Genomic DNA, 13,937 nt, shown 5'->3' with positions numbered 1-13,937 from the left:
TATAAAAGGTAATAATTTCTGTGGACCCAGAGCTACGATCTTTACCACAACTCACAGTTTAAATATATATATATGTGTGTGTGTGTGTGTGTGTTAAGCAAAAGCTTCCCCTAATGTAACAGGGAGTTTGTCATTGCACACTGGAGATACCAACAGATGTAATAAACAAATAAATAAATAATTAAATTAAATTAAATTAAAATAAATTAAAATAAATGTGGACAGGTGCACAACCCATATAATAAGTGCTCTGGGTGATCCTGCTCGGCAGGGAGTTGGATCTAGATGATCTTCAGAGGTCCCTTCCTACCTTGGCCATTCTGTGATTCTGTGGTAAAAAGTTCTTACTGGAGCCATGTAGCCATATTGCCCAGTAGCTTGCTTCTAGCCATGATCAGTACTGGTTTCAGACCAGGATGCATGTTGTGTGGAGTTTTCAATATTCTCTTAACTTCCAGCAGTCTTTTGGGTCTCTGATACTACTTCTCTCTTGGTAGTCAAAACTTAGTCTTCATATGCTATTCATAACATAACTCTGTTATTCTGATACTAGGAAATAGTTGAAATTTTTAATGCAGCAAACAAATACAGGACTTCTAGCAAGTACAGTTTTCTCTGGATTTATTTTCTAAGTATGCCCAGGATAACAGCCAAAAAAAGCTAAGAAAGGTTTTGAAGGAAGAACTTCATATCTTTCAGGGAAGATGCTGTGCCTTCAGTAAGAATTTTCTAGTGAAATTTGGTGCAATAGGCAGCAGCATTACCTCGAACCTCAGGGTGTTGCTATGGTATTCTGCAAGTAATACTTTTAAGTGCTAGAAAGTCAAACTACTTAGAGAATGAGTCAAAAATTGATCTGCTGGGAGAAGAGATAGGGGAAAATATTCTTTGTTAACTGCTTTAGGGACTATTAGTTGTGCATGAGCTTACCCAGTCCAGCACTACTTCACTATATAGTCTGACTACTTATTAATGCTAGCACTCTCAGAAGAAAAGATATATGACTCTTCTACTCAAGCAGAAACTGCTCCTGTTTATCAGCAACTGTTGCTCAAGGTTCATCTCTTGCAGATGAACTGTGGCAGAGAAGGGCTGCAGGTGGGGCCAGTACGTACAGGTTCTGAACCCCTGCTTCTGAGACAGGGAAAAAGATGCCTCAGCCACCTGCTAGGAGTGCTTTCACAGTCTTCTTTCATCAATTAATTTATAAAACTGATATTTATTTATTTATCTAATTAAAAACAAACAAAAAATAAGTGTAATGAAAACAAGGCAGACTTTTTTTTCTTTTTTCTTTTTTTTTTTTTCTTAAAGTGAAAACCAAGTACAAACAGTGTTAATTAGACAGGTTCAATGGGACAGTGTTGCCAAGTGGAACAATGAAGGAGGCAGTTCCTACTGTAAAGGGAGGTGGTGGGTCTGCAAAGGAGACAGTTCCTACTGCAAATGGAGGTGGTGGGACTGCAACTGCTTTGTGAGCAGTTGCGTTATTGAACTCCTCACCAGAAGAAGCTCTATATTCTCAGTTAAAATGGAATAAAAAGGCAGGGTGGAGAAAGTTATAGAAAGAAAATGAATTTTGGAATATACACCCAGTTTATGGACCCTTAAGATGAAAATGTGTGGTAGACAGAAACCAACTGGGGAAAGAATTGTTTGTGCTTGCTCTTTTTCTACACCCTTGTGAGATTTTGTGATTTTTGTGTGTATAATGGATTTAGAGTTTATAAACACATGGTCTGGCCCCATGCAATCATTCCTGAGTTGAGGACAAGAAATGCTAGACTTCTCCTTACAAACTTAGAGCTGCACATGTAGCAGAAGGTTGCTTTTGCCCTCACCTGACTCTGAACCCACCCTGGTCACAGGTTGGACGTGTTCAAAAACCCAAAAAAAGGCATCATGTAACAGGAGCTTTGTAGCTTGAATAAACATACCTACACACATATATATATGCTAGTGAAAAGAAGATGTATTTTTATGATGGATTCAAAATTTGCTAGTAATTTTTGGATTATGCAGTAACTGAAAAGATGCAAAAAGGAAACAACTGTTGACACAGAGCAGAAAAACATCCTTTAATAAAAGAACAAATGCTCTTGTGTGGTTGAGAAACCATTTCCTCAATTTGGTTGAGGTGAGACCCTCACATAATCCTATCCTTAATACAAGTAGTGTGTTTTTGGTGTTCCCTTAATTCTGTTGAAGACTATCCCAGTACTCAACAAGGCTCATGGGCAGCAGTGGGACTTGGTGCAGCAGAAGCTGTTTCATAGCATGTATGCATCTGACCCAGGGAGAAGCATTGCACAAAGAGCTATTGTTGACCTCAGAAAAATGCCACCAAGTTCAGTGTACAGCTTTCTTGGTCTCCAGCTAAGAACAGTGATGCTTCACAAGTATTTCAGAAGTGAGTTGTCGACTGTGTTCTTCTCAGGTCCCCGTGCATGTACAAACTGCAAGAGAGAATGCTCATTGCCTCAGCCCTTGGGAAGAGACACAGTGGGGAGGACCTCACTGAGGCAGCCAACACCTGTTGGAAGCTGTGATTTCTAAGTCTGAATGAGTTCCTGATGAATTATTATCTTGGGGACTCAGTAAAAGCCTTTCCCCCGGCCAAAATAAAAGTAGTTCAGCTAACATGCTGTGCTCTGACAAGCCCTCACAAAGCCAAGAAAACCGAATGATGAATTTCCCCAAATAAACATGGTAATACCAAAAATGATGAAAATAAGTTCTTGGAAGCTTTTGTCTGTGCCTAGTATTTCCCACATCAGTTGGGTAGGCCCCAAGTGGTAGCACATAACCTGACAGGGGATGGGTTGAAGGCTTAGTAACCTGCACCTCCCCTTTCTGAAGCAATTTCCTTGTGTTTGCTTGTTTATGCAGTTGGTCATCACTAGCTCAAGATTGTACTTTGTTCCTTTGGACAAAAATATTCATCAAAATGGTAAATTCATTCTTAAATGATCTAAATAATCTATTCATCTGTTCTATTACCTGTTTCCCCTTCATTTCCAATTTCCTTACTTTACAGGCAAATTTCAGCAAATTCAGTCCTATTACTACACCAATCTTCCTATGAGATGTTAGCTACTTGGCTGTTCTACTACAAACCTTTAAAGCAGAGAAGCAGCCTTTAAATGATTTTTAAGCACAGTCAGTAGAGATGACTACTACTTCTGACAGCATTTTTTTCCCATCAAATTTAATTGTAAACATGCTTTACCAATCTGTTTAGTTTGTATGCTGCACTCTTGGGATACAGAAAGTCGTTAACATGATTGCTATTATAGTAAACATACGACAATTCCTTCAGTGAAATAAAAACTCAGAGACCAATATTTATTAGTTAACCTTGAAACTTCAAGTTTATTTTTTGCAACTTCAGCACTGGGGAACACAAATGTCTGGCTGAAGTCATACAAAATATTTTGCATGACTTCTGCAAATACCTTAATATTTTATAGATGAACAAGTGGAAACACTGTTTCATGCTAAAAGTATAATCTAAGAACATTAATTTATCTGCATTTAAATACTTCTCAATAATAGTGATTTACAATGGCAGAGTTAAAATTAAGATGACAGAAGTTAAATATGGGAAGAATTATGGCCCCAAATTCATGCAGGTAACACCAACTGCATCTTGGTTTGCAAAATTTACCAAACATGAAGTCAGCCAGAAATTCTGCTTAAAGAAAACAGAATTTTATATTCAGATTTCAGTTTTTAAATATGACACAAGTGCCATAGTATTTAAAACATAAGTTTTGCATTAGATGAAGAGCTTGTAGTTAGCCTTCAACAATACTAAACTATGTCTTTTTTATACACATGATACCTTGATATGAACTGAATGTAAGTTGTATGTTTTTACAGAATAAAGTATTTTTAGGTTACAAAGTAGCAGTATGAACATTTCAAGCCTGTTTTAAAACAAAGAAAAAAATCAGCAATATGGCCAATGTTATTTGGAAGGAATTTTAACTCCATTGCACTGTGTAGGTTTGGCCTAATTGAAGTTGAAGCTGTGTGATTCTCAGGACCTGTGGAAAAACAAAAATGGTAACTATACATTGAGGGTACAATTTTGTATTGTTTTGTTTTGTGTTGTTTGTTTGTTTGCTTTCTGATTTAACAGAGTGTAGTGGATTTTTTATATATATAAATAATAATTAAAAAATATTCTTTCTTTTGTGTTTGTATCACTGGTTAGTTTAGACAGCATAGGCTTTCTATTTCTGATCAAGAAGCTATCATCCCTTCATTCAGAAGAACTTTTAGTGCTGAGGAATATATACATAAATGGATATAAGTATATAAATAAAATGCAGCAAAACTTAGAACAAACTACAATTCAGCTGTGCATATCAATTTCTTTTTCTTCCACCCAAAATTAAAAATAATAATAATAAAAAAAAAGAAACAGAATGAAATATGTCCATTGTGTTTTACGATCTTACTTTCTTCTTCTAATCTTCTTTTTAATTCATCTGTTTCGTTATATACAAAAGTTAAATACTTTTGGCTTTCCACTGAAAGACAGAAAGTACTGAGACTTAACTCAGTACTGAATTTCAAAGAAAGGGTGGTAAGATCCCAATAGCAAAATAAATTAGACAGTCTCCCTCTACCAGAAAACTGGCAAGACTGGGTGCCCCAGTAGTTCAGTTTGCATTTGAAAGATGCTCCATTGGAATGCTGTCCTGAGTGGTGATACAATTCTACACATTTGTCTCAGTTGGCTTTAGCAGTGCTTGACATATGTAATATGTCATAAAATGCTCTGGACAGACATGAGCCATGCAGATGGAAAGCCTGGCACTCTGAAGTTGGTGAGAAGCTTAGCCGATAACTTCAGAGGTATGGAATTGGACTTGTACACATAATGGCCCTGTGCTGCCTTGCCTACAGCTCAAATCTGACTTGTCAGAAGAAGAAATGGCATTAGAAAACAGACGTAGGAAATGAAAAAGTTGTCAGACAAAACCGACAACAATAGGGTCACGTAGAGACTACAGAAATATTTGCTGCTTTTCCTTCCTTCAAATCACAAGCTGTGAGTAAGCTATTAGGAAGAGTAGAAACCAGCACTAAACAAAACCCAACATTTCTTCACAGTCAGGAGCAGCGTGATTTCCTCTACAGTAATTTCTGTATTTAAAAGCTCTACCGCACCTCCTGCACAATATTTACTCTCTATTAAACAATACTTTCTAAAAGTGACTGTCAGTTAATGGTTATATGTCCTGCTGAACTATCCTCTAAATATGGTATTAGAGCTGAGAGCTGAATCCCCAAAAGGCTGAAGAAGACATATTCAGCTGTGAAGGTGGCATTATGCCAAAAACAGTGTCCCACCTGGGTGGTGCTGTTGTAGCTCAGCACATGAGTTGATGGAATTGTCCCGCCGTTTTGCAATACAGCCACCTGCCCAACAGTTGTGCTCAAGCCAAGCACTTTAATTTCAGTAAATATTAAGTTGTTTGGATCATTGTAACCATGATGCACAACTGTGATATCTAAAACATTCTGAAAGGAAAAAGAATGAAATAGGATGCAATCATTACATGGGTAAAAGTCTACTTGAGCCTTTCAATTGCTTTCTTCACTTCTCATGCATTTTAAAGAAAATATGTCTGTATATTTTTATTTATTTTCCAAATGCGAAGGCTTCAGTTTTCTTCACATTGTTAGTCTATCTAGATCCTGGAATCTGCTGTGTCTTTAATTGCTGCATGGACAGACCCTCCCTGCTATCACTGGGACAGCAGTTAGGCCTCATATCCCAGCTGCTGTGAGGCCTGATACAGGATTAAACCCAGTGCCCTGTGAGAAACCATCTCCAGTTACAGGATGTGCACCAACATCCATCCTGCAGCTTTCAGTCCGGGCCAACTCCTTAAAATGAATGTGCACCTCTGTGGAATACCCCCACTGAAATAAACTAGTTTACTCTGATGTATACCAGTACAAAGAATGCCAAACAAGTCTGTTCTTCTATTGTGCACACATATATGCTGCTGGGATCTCAAAGAAGTTTTTAAAGCAACATTTAGAGACCTACAACAGTCTTCACCCTACTGAATAACAATTACTCTGTCATCCAGAATCAGTCTGAAAGAGGAATATCTAAACTTTGGAAAGGGACAAACTAAAATACGAATAGTTAAAAATATGACGATGATCACCTCAAGTGATTATTCAGAAACTGAATGTTAGCTAGCATTACCTACCTGCTTAGCAGTAAATGATGTTAGCAGATATGCACCATCTTCATATGCATCTGTTAGAAAGAAAGGATACAATCAAATGTGTTTGCTATTTAGCTGTTCAGTTAAAATATTATAAAACATTCAATTGAAGAAGTGTGTATGTATGTGTGTATGTACACATGATTATCATATATGTTGGTGCTTCTTTGAAATCACTGTTGTATATTTTACCAATTTACCAGTTTACCATTGAAGGTACTGCCTTTCTGCTCTACAGCAAACTTACCTACACATCACTGTGTAACATAACAGTTTTCTGCATTATTTGTCATAATCTCAGGTAATGGCTTATTGTTATTACAAGGGTAATAGACTCTGCATAGGAAGGATAAACAGCATGCAAATATCTCGTCTGAATGCAATTTAGATTTACTAATGCTGAGGAAATTAGTGAAAGTTTCCCACATTTCCTATGGTTATGGCTCCCATAGGTTTGAGGACAAGTCTTTGTTATATTTGCTCCCTTAGGTCCAGGACACCCTTTCTTTGATACCAAAGATTAATTCTACAAATTGTAGCATTCTGTGGTCTCAATCAGTAGAAATCACTTTGTTAATCTGGAGCTTTAATTTTTGTCTCTGAGGGCATGCTCAGGTAAGGCCTCCAGAATTGGGCTTGCTTTGGCCAGCAGTCTGCCATATGCTCTAACACCCATTACTACACTGAGGACTTCTAAGGCAGAAGCAACCACAAAAGCCTTTTTTCCAAAGTGATGGCTAAGGGTTGCAATTTCTTATAGGTTCATGTTTCCACTTGGACAACAATGTTATTATTAGAACTGCAGACAAAAAGTGGTTAGCTAGCTGCTGAGCATTATTTGCTGCTCATGGACTGCTGTAATTTGTTTCATCTCTTTCCAGTTCATTTCATTGGTTTTTGCTTCTCTGTTTTAATTTGGGCTTTGAATAGTTCCAAAGATGGAGGCTCCACAGCCTCCCTTGGCAGCCTGTTGCAGTGTTCTACCACCCTCACAGCTGGAAAGGTTTTTTAGGATGGCAAGAAAACATTATACATACCAATGCGAACACCATCATCCCAATAAAGCTGTCCTTCTGCCAACTGAGACTCATTCAAAGCAACAATAAGTCCCATTGGGTTTTTCCGGCTGTGAAAAACAGAATATGTTTTCCTTAATATCCTCGGCTAATTACATTTTGTCTCTCTCAAGTGTTAGAACTTGTTCTAGAAATACTGTCAGCCATTTGCCTGGTCTCTGATACTCACTTTCTTGACCCCAAAGTATTATATTCAAAGGAGACTGTTAAGAGGAAACTGAAGAAAAAAAGCATCCACAAATCTCAGGTGCTATTATAAATGTATTCTTTAAAGACTGGTAATAATATGATATTATTAATTAATATGATAATTACAACTAAATTTTAATATTCCAGTTATTCTTATTGTACCTGTAAAAAGTTGTATTAGCAGGTTGTTGCCACGCGAGGATGTAACCGCCTCGGATATGAAGATTGATATGGTCCAAAGGTGCCGATAAAGTTACTGATTTTCCCCTAACACCAATATTTGTATCCTATTTATGAAAAAAAAAAATAATAAAACAAAATTTCTTCTGTTGAATCGATCTCCCTCTACAGTTATTTTAGAAAGAAATAATAACAATTTATTTATTTATTTATTTGTTTATTTATTTATTTATTTTGCTAGGCAGATTCCTTAGGAGTTTTTTCTTAAAATCCTGATGTTAACACAGGAGTAACTACATTATGCTCCACATTTCTCTCTCTACATAAGAGAAACCATAAAGCTATGTATCTAAAAAAGTGTTTATCAACCTCAGGGGAGAACAGCTGAATCAAAGTGACCATTCAGGTGAAATACAAACGCGTGGTTAATTAAGTGATTTTTAATGCCTACTCCTTCTTACTAGTTTTTTCTTACCTTCCATGAAAGGCTGGTGCAGCTAACCCTGTTTGTTTTTCTCCATTCCAGCATTCTTATGCTATATTTGGCTGAGATAGTGTTAATTTTCTTCATAGAAGCTTGTGTGGTGCTAAATGTCAAATTTATGATGGAAATTGTGTTGAAAACACACTGGTGTTTTAGTGGTTGCTGAGCAGTGCTTATACAGAGTCACAGACTTTTCTGCTTCTTATGTTGCCCTGCCAGTTTGTAGGCTGTGGAGGGGACACAGCCAAGACAGCTGACACAGACTGACCAAAGGGATATTCCATAGCCATGCTTTGCAATAAAAGGTGGGGGGAAAGAAGGAGACAGGAGTACATAGTTCAAGTATTTATTACAATAAAAGGAACTAAGGATTTCTATAAGAAATCAGCCAAGAAGATGTAGTTGTTATAACGCCAAGAAATGATAATAAACATAAGTTTGTAAAAAGGAGATAGTGGTTTCACACCTCAGCACACCCTGCCACTATCTGAACATCATTATAAGGAATACGTACAATTTTGAAAATAACTTACTGTGTAGTAATCATACCAGATGGCATCAGGTATGTAAGCATCCACTGTTACAGCATTCTGGAATTAAAGATACGTATTTTAGGGAAGTTAAAGCAAACAGGGAATTTTTAGCTAAAGTAACATTAATACTTTCATATAACTTCAGTGCTTAAGCACATACCGGTTGCATTACAGGGCTGATGAGCAGTGCAGGTCCCCAAAGGAATTGTTCATATATATCCCATGTTGCTCTGTCTGTCACAAACCTGCAAGTTAACAGAATTTTGGTTAAACATTGAATGCTGAACTTTTCCAAAATGTTCTTTTAAGAAGTTTCCATCGGTAATTCAACCTACTGTTCCTAGTATCTGCTATTTCCTCATCTGTATTTACTCTAGTATTAACAATAACTGAGACAGGTAACTAAAATGTATCTTTTATTATCTGTTTCCTTTTAAATAGATCAATTATTGTTTGCCAAGAATGCATAAAGATCCTAATGTGAAAATCATTGCAGAAATGCAGGCTATTATTTAGTTTTCTTTTTTTGCCATTCTTTGGCAAATTGAGTTTCGGGATATTTAGATCACAAAACTCAAAAGATCAGTTTTGCTTTGGAGATATCAGCAATACTAAGATTAGGTAGTGGTCAGACTGTGAATCACTTTCTAATTTGTGTCACTTTTTTTCTTGGGCAAGTGGTTTGAAAAAAATCAAGACAATACATGTGAACAGCTCTATGATTTTTAGCCAAGACAAGTGTACATATACTAGAGCACATCTTATAATAAAAGGATAAAAATAAACTTTGTCCTTCCAGGGACAAAGAAGGCTTTGTACAACTAATAACTTATCTTTTATTATTATTATTATTATTTATTTTTTATCAATTCTATCAGTCTGGCCAGTAATAAACAAACAAATTAATAAATAAAAGATGATTTTCCCTGCAAAATTATGTCATGACTTGTGGCAGAATTATATCCCTCTTCTTTGCTTAAAGTTTTTGCAACATCTGCTTTTTAATTCTACATATGTCTAGCTTCCAATGGAACATCATTGTTGATTATCCCTAAAGAGGCTACAGGTGAGCTTTAAAATGTAAACATTAACTCTAGCTAAGCAAATTTACAGTTTTGTATAGCATAAAACAGAGAACTGTTGTTCTCTGTGAAAGTAAAACTTGATATTGAAAGCTCATATTCTCAATGTCATGCTTTTTTTTTTTTTTTTTTTTTCAAAAAATTGCTCTAAATAATCAAAAACATCATTAGGAGGATCCTAACTCCAGAATTCTTAGATGAAATTCTTGACAAGGAGAGCAAAGAAGTCACACTTACTCATGGAGTACAGGACGGATCACAGTACTGCCATGGGCATGGGCGTCATACATTAATGTATAAAAATAGGGTAACAGAGTGTATCTTATATTCAGCACCTTCCTGGAAATGGTCTCAAATGTTGTATTCCAGGAAACAGGATCTTGCCTCTAGAAGAGAAGAGACAGTTGCTATTCAAACTGGCTTACTGTGTTTAGAACAGCTATGGAGAAAAGTAATGCTGATGTTTACAAGAGAGTTCACATTTAGCATCTCTTTCATTTTATGTTTTTCTCATGACTTCATAAAATCTAACAGTAGCAGTGGTAGTAGTAGTAATTACCAAATATGCATCAAAATCTGCCTGGCAAGACAGACCTGTGAAAGTTTCAGTAGGCCCTTGCAAATTCCTCTGCCTCCAAACTAGAGCACCTCCATTTATTTATACTTCAGTTAAGGCGTAAGTGACGGTAAAAACAGTAGGTATGGCTGTCAGCCCTAAGAGAGGAACTAGAAAGAAGGAAGATGAGAAAAACCTGCGGAGAATACTGTAAAACATACTTCTTGCAAGTTGTCCTGAAGGTGTTACGCATCCTGGAGTACATAATTTATTATCCCTCTCTTCTGCAGGGCAGCACTCAGGACTTGGAAAAAGAGACCAAAGCACTAATGACTGATGTCAGGGAGCACTTCCAATCTTTACTAAATGTATTGAACAATGCCTTGGCAAATTGGTTAAGACTGCAAGCAACATGATAACCCTGCATCTGCATTTTTAAAGGCTTTCAAAGTCCTATCGAAAGGTGTGCCGTGGCAAGATAAGCGCATAGTTTTTAAAAAGGAGACTAGGATTCATTAGACATGTGCCACACAAATAGCACTACTCGGCTAGACTTGAAGCTCTAATTGGAATCTACGTGCTGTTTCAATTTTTATTTTTCCACTTATCTAGTTTTACAGCTTTCTACAATATAGTCCTTGGCCAGCACAGGCCTACATTTAAGCAATTATTTTCCTTTATTCCTAAAGGAAATACAATATCTGATGGTGGCAAATGTGTAAAGTACATACATTCCTGACTCTTATTCCAGAGTCATGTTACACTGTTCCATTTTCTCATTTCTTGTAATAATTATGGACAACTATGGCTTCAAACTCCAATGTCAGTTTTGCTCCTTTAACAGCATTTGCCATAAAAGCACTGTACTTTATTGTAGTGACTTTAAATCAAAATGGCCTACAGGGAAAAATAGGTAGGAGTTGGATTCAGTCAAATTCAGTCAAACATATTATATGCTTCCTTCAAGTGGTCTAAATCCCAGAGCAGCCCCTTTTCAGGCATAATACCTCCCATGCAAGGAGGTAGGATTACAACAGAGCTAGCATACAAAGACTTTTTTTTTTTTTTTTTTTTTTTTTGATGAAGAGTGAAACATGTTCTTATCATGCCCATTTTGCTTGGAATGTACTTCTTTTTGACACTATCTGGCTTGTGTGATGCCCCAGCTGTTCTCTACATGTGCATTGCAAAGGTCTATCCAGTAACAACCACTAAAAATCTAAAACTCACTCTTGTTCCTTTCTCGTTGTGATTCCTTGAATATGGGTAAAATGCACCCAGCTGCATCCAGCGAAGACACAACTCATACTGTGAGTCATTAAAGAAGCCACAGATATCAGCTCCTGTCTGAAAGTTGACAAACAATCCAGTTGGAATATTATAAATTCTTGTACAGTGTCAAGATAATTAATTAAAATATAATAACTGATTAGCTTACATAAGATATTCCAAAGAGACTGAACTCCATCATACCTGAAAGGAGAAATAATTCATTGTTACCAGCTGTTTTTCTTCCCCCTTTCATATGCTAATGGTTGTGCTAGATAACATATATTATATGCTGAATGAGAAAAAAAAAAAAAAAAGTTTCACAACTTCTCTAATTTCTCATGTTTTCCTTCTACAGAAAGAAGAAAGAGTTGGGAGGTGATTTGTCAGAAACAAAGATATGTTGCACAGCAGCACCAGCAGATGATGAGAACTGATGTGACAGAACACAAGGTGGGAAGGTGGCCGGTCCCAGGAGAATAAAGGAGCTCCCAACAACCAAGGAAGAAGTAAAGAAGAAGTCACAAAGGAATTGACCATGGATTCTGGTTGTTGAACAAAGAGTGTATTCCTGTTAAAACCAATAAATTCTAAATGCAGGTAAGTCAAGGAAAAGGAATTACTGCACAGAATATACTGATTAGAGACCTTCTTTCTTCTACATACCAATAATCGATTTAGCCAGCTGATCCCAATCTGCCTTGTTATCGCCCAGCCAATGTCCAGCCCATTTTCCACTGCTGGGATATGTTGAGCGGGTGATGACGATCCCACGCTCCTTTGTGGCATTCTGCACAGCGCTGACATTGAAAACAGATGAAGAAATAAATTACATGAGAACTTATTGCATAAGATCGTCTTTGAAAATAAATATAGCATCTTATACTTTCCTAACAAAGGGCAGAATTTTTGTTGTACAGATTGTTATGGATCCATACAGTCCAAATGTACTTTTGATGCTAGTGCACAGTGATTTGCACAGAAGCAGAAAGTCAAAATTAAGTGTCAGCAAACCTGTGAAAACAAGGAGGTGCTAAAATGCGGACTTCCAGTTGAGGGAAATTACTCTGTGGGAAAACACGAATATAGTCCAACTTGCACATTTTATAGGGCTAAGCAATGTGGTATATCATTCCTTTATTGTAGAAAACTTGCAGAACCAGCTGAAAATAATCTGAAGAAAACTAAAACCAAGAAGATAAAAAGGGGTCTAGAATACTAGATCTGTCAACATAACTCCAGTTGCCAGAAAGATACCTGAGCAAAAAGCAAGGCATGGACCCGTGATCACATCAGAAACACCAACACGGTAAGAAATTGACGTGAAGTGACCAACAGTAGAAGCCAGAGACTGCTTCTGGCAGGATGGTGTAGATCAGCCATGTGGAGGGAGAAACCAAATGTACCCTTCAAGATTCCCAGCTCATGGCCTTGCTGTGCATCACCAGCACCTAAAGCCTTTGGGGTCAGGAGTTAAAGGGAAACAGCAAGCACCAGTTTAGGACTGTCATGGGCTATTCAGGGGCTCTGTCACAGAACCCAGATGGCTTCATTCATTGCTGCTGGAAGGGGAGACAGTGGCTTGCTGGACAGGAGCTCCTAAGGCCACCAAGCTGTGACTCTAAAAGAGCAGGATGGAAAAATAATTCACCAGCTAGGTCCATTCTGCAAATAAGATAAAGAAAAATGATTCATTTTCTTAAATAAAGCCTTGGCAATTGCCACAAAATACCTCCAAAGGTAACCAAACAGGCTTTATGACAAAAAGTTGTGGAGCTGAGAGGAATTCGTGCTTCCTAATTGTCCCGCAGAGGACACTCATACCTTGCCACTGCTGGACTATGCTGTGTGCCTAGTGTGGATGCATAACTGCCTTGGCTTCTTCGAAGAATCCCTTTGCAGGCATGCACTCATACTGTGAATCATTACAGCAGAAAACTGAACTACAATACTAGTTAGAAAGCTGCACTGATTGAATTGCACTGCTCTCCAATGCTAACTCCACAATAATTGCCTAAACAGCTGCTTCAATAAGGCACTATTTATTTATTTTTTGACAGGATTTGCAGCTTTAGTGATGCTATAATTACAACAAAAATACACAAGTCACTTAAATTACCATAGTAATTAAACTAGACTAATGTGCTGTAATTATTTCTTCCAAGACAAACAGTAAGTTTTCTACTACCTTTTCTTTCTTTGTAATGTATTACCAAACATTTTCAGCCTCTGCTTCGTTTACCCTCCTTCAACAGTCTTTGGAAGGTCCTGCTAAAATTTGAAATCCAAAGAAGGTGTACGTTGCCCACAG

The 13,937-nt window shown here is 37.2% G+C and overlaps 1 protein-coding gene across 1 annotated transcript in view; it reads right to left on the bottom strand.

Moving 5' to 3' along the window:
• Window positions 1–3,363: 3,363 nt before the first annotated feature.
• SI (sucrase-isomaltase) overlaps window positions 3,364–13,937 on the bottom strand; it is a 51,352-nt gene continuing 40,778 nt past the window's right edge. Inside the window, exons 38-48 of the mRNA XM_032193507.1 lie at window positions 12,293–12,426; window positions 11,796–11,830; window positions 11,588–11,704; window positions 10,039–10,187; window positions 8,880–8,964; window positions 8,720–8,776; window positions 7,685–7,809; window positions 7,295–7,383; window positions 6,240–6,289; window positions 5,365–5,535; window positions 3,364–4,049 (exon numbers count right to left, since the gene is read on the bottom strand). Of these exons, the coding sequence (XP_032049398.1) occupies window positions 3,987–4,049; window positions 5,365–5,535; window positions 6,240–6,289; window positions 7,295–7,383; window positions 7,685–7,809; window positions 8,720–8,776; window positions 8,880–8,964; window positions 10,039–10,187; window positions 11,588–11,704; window positions 11,796–11,830; window positions 12,293–12,426 (1,075 nt within the window). The 3' untranslated portion in view covers window positions 3,364–3,986. The remainder of the gene's footprint in view (window positions 4,050–5,364; window positions 5,536–6,239; window positions 6,290–7,294; window positions 7,384–7,684; window positions 7,810–8,719; window positions 8,777–8,879; window positions 8,965–10,038; window positions 10,188–11,587; window positions 11,705–11,795; window positions 11,831–12,292; window positions 12,427–13,937) is intronic.

Source organism: Aythya fuligula, chromosome 9 (assembly GCF_009819795.1).
Source record: "Aythya fuligula isolate bAytFul2 chromosome 9, bAytFul2.pri, whole genome shotgun sequence".
NCBI classification, from domain to species: domain Eukaryota; kingdom Metazoa; phylum Chordata; class Aves; order Anseriformes; family Anatidae; genus Aythya; species Aythya fuligula.
The sequence above is the reverse complement of the archived record's forward strand: the minus strand, read 5'-3'. Positions and strand labels throughout refer to the sequence as shown.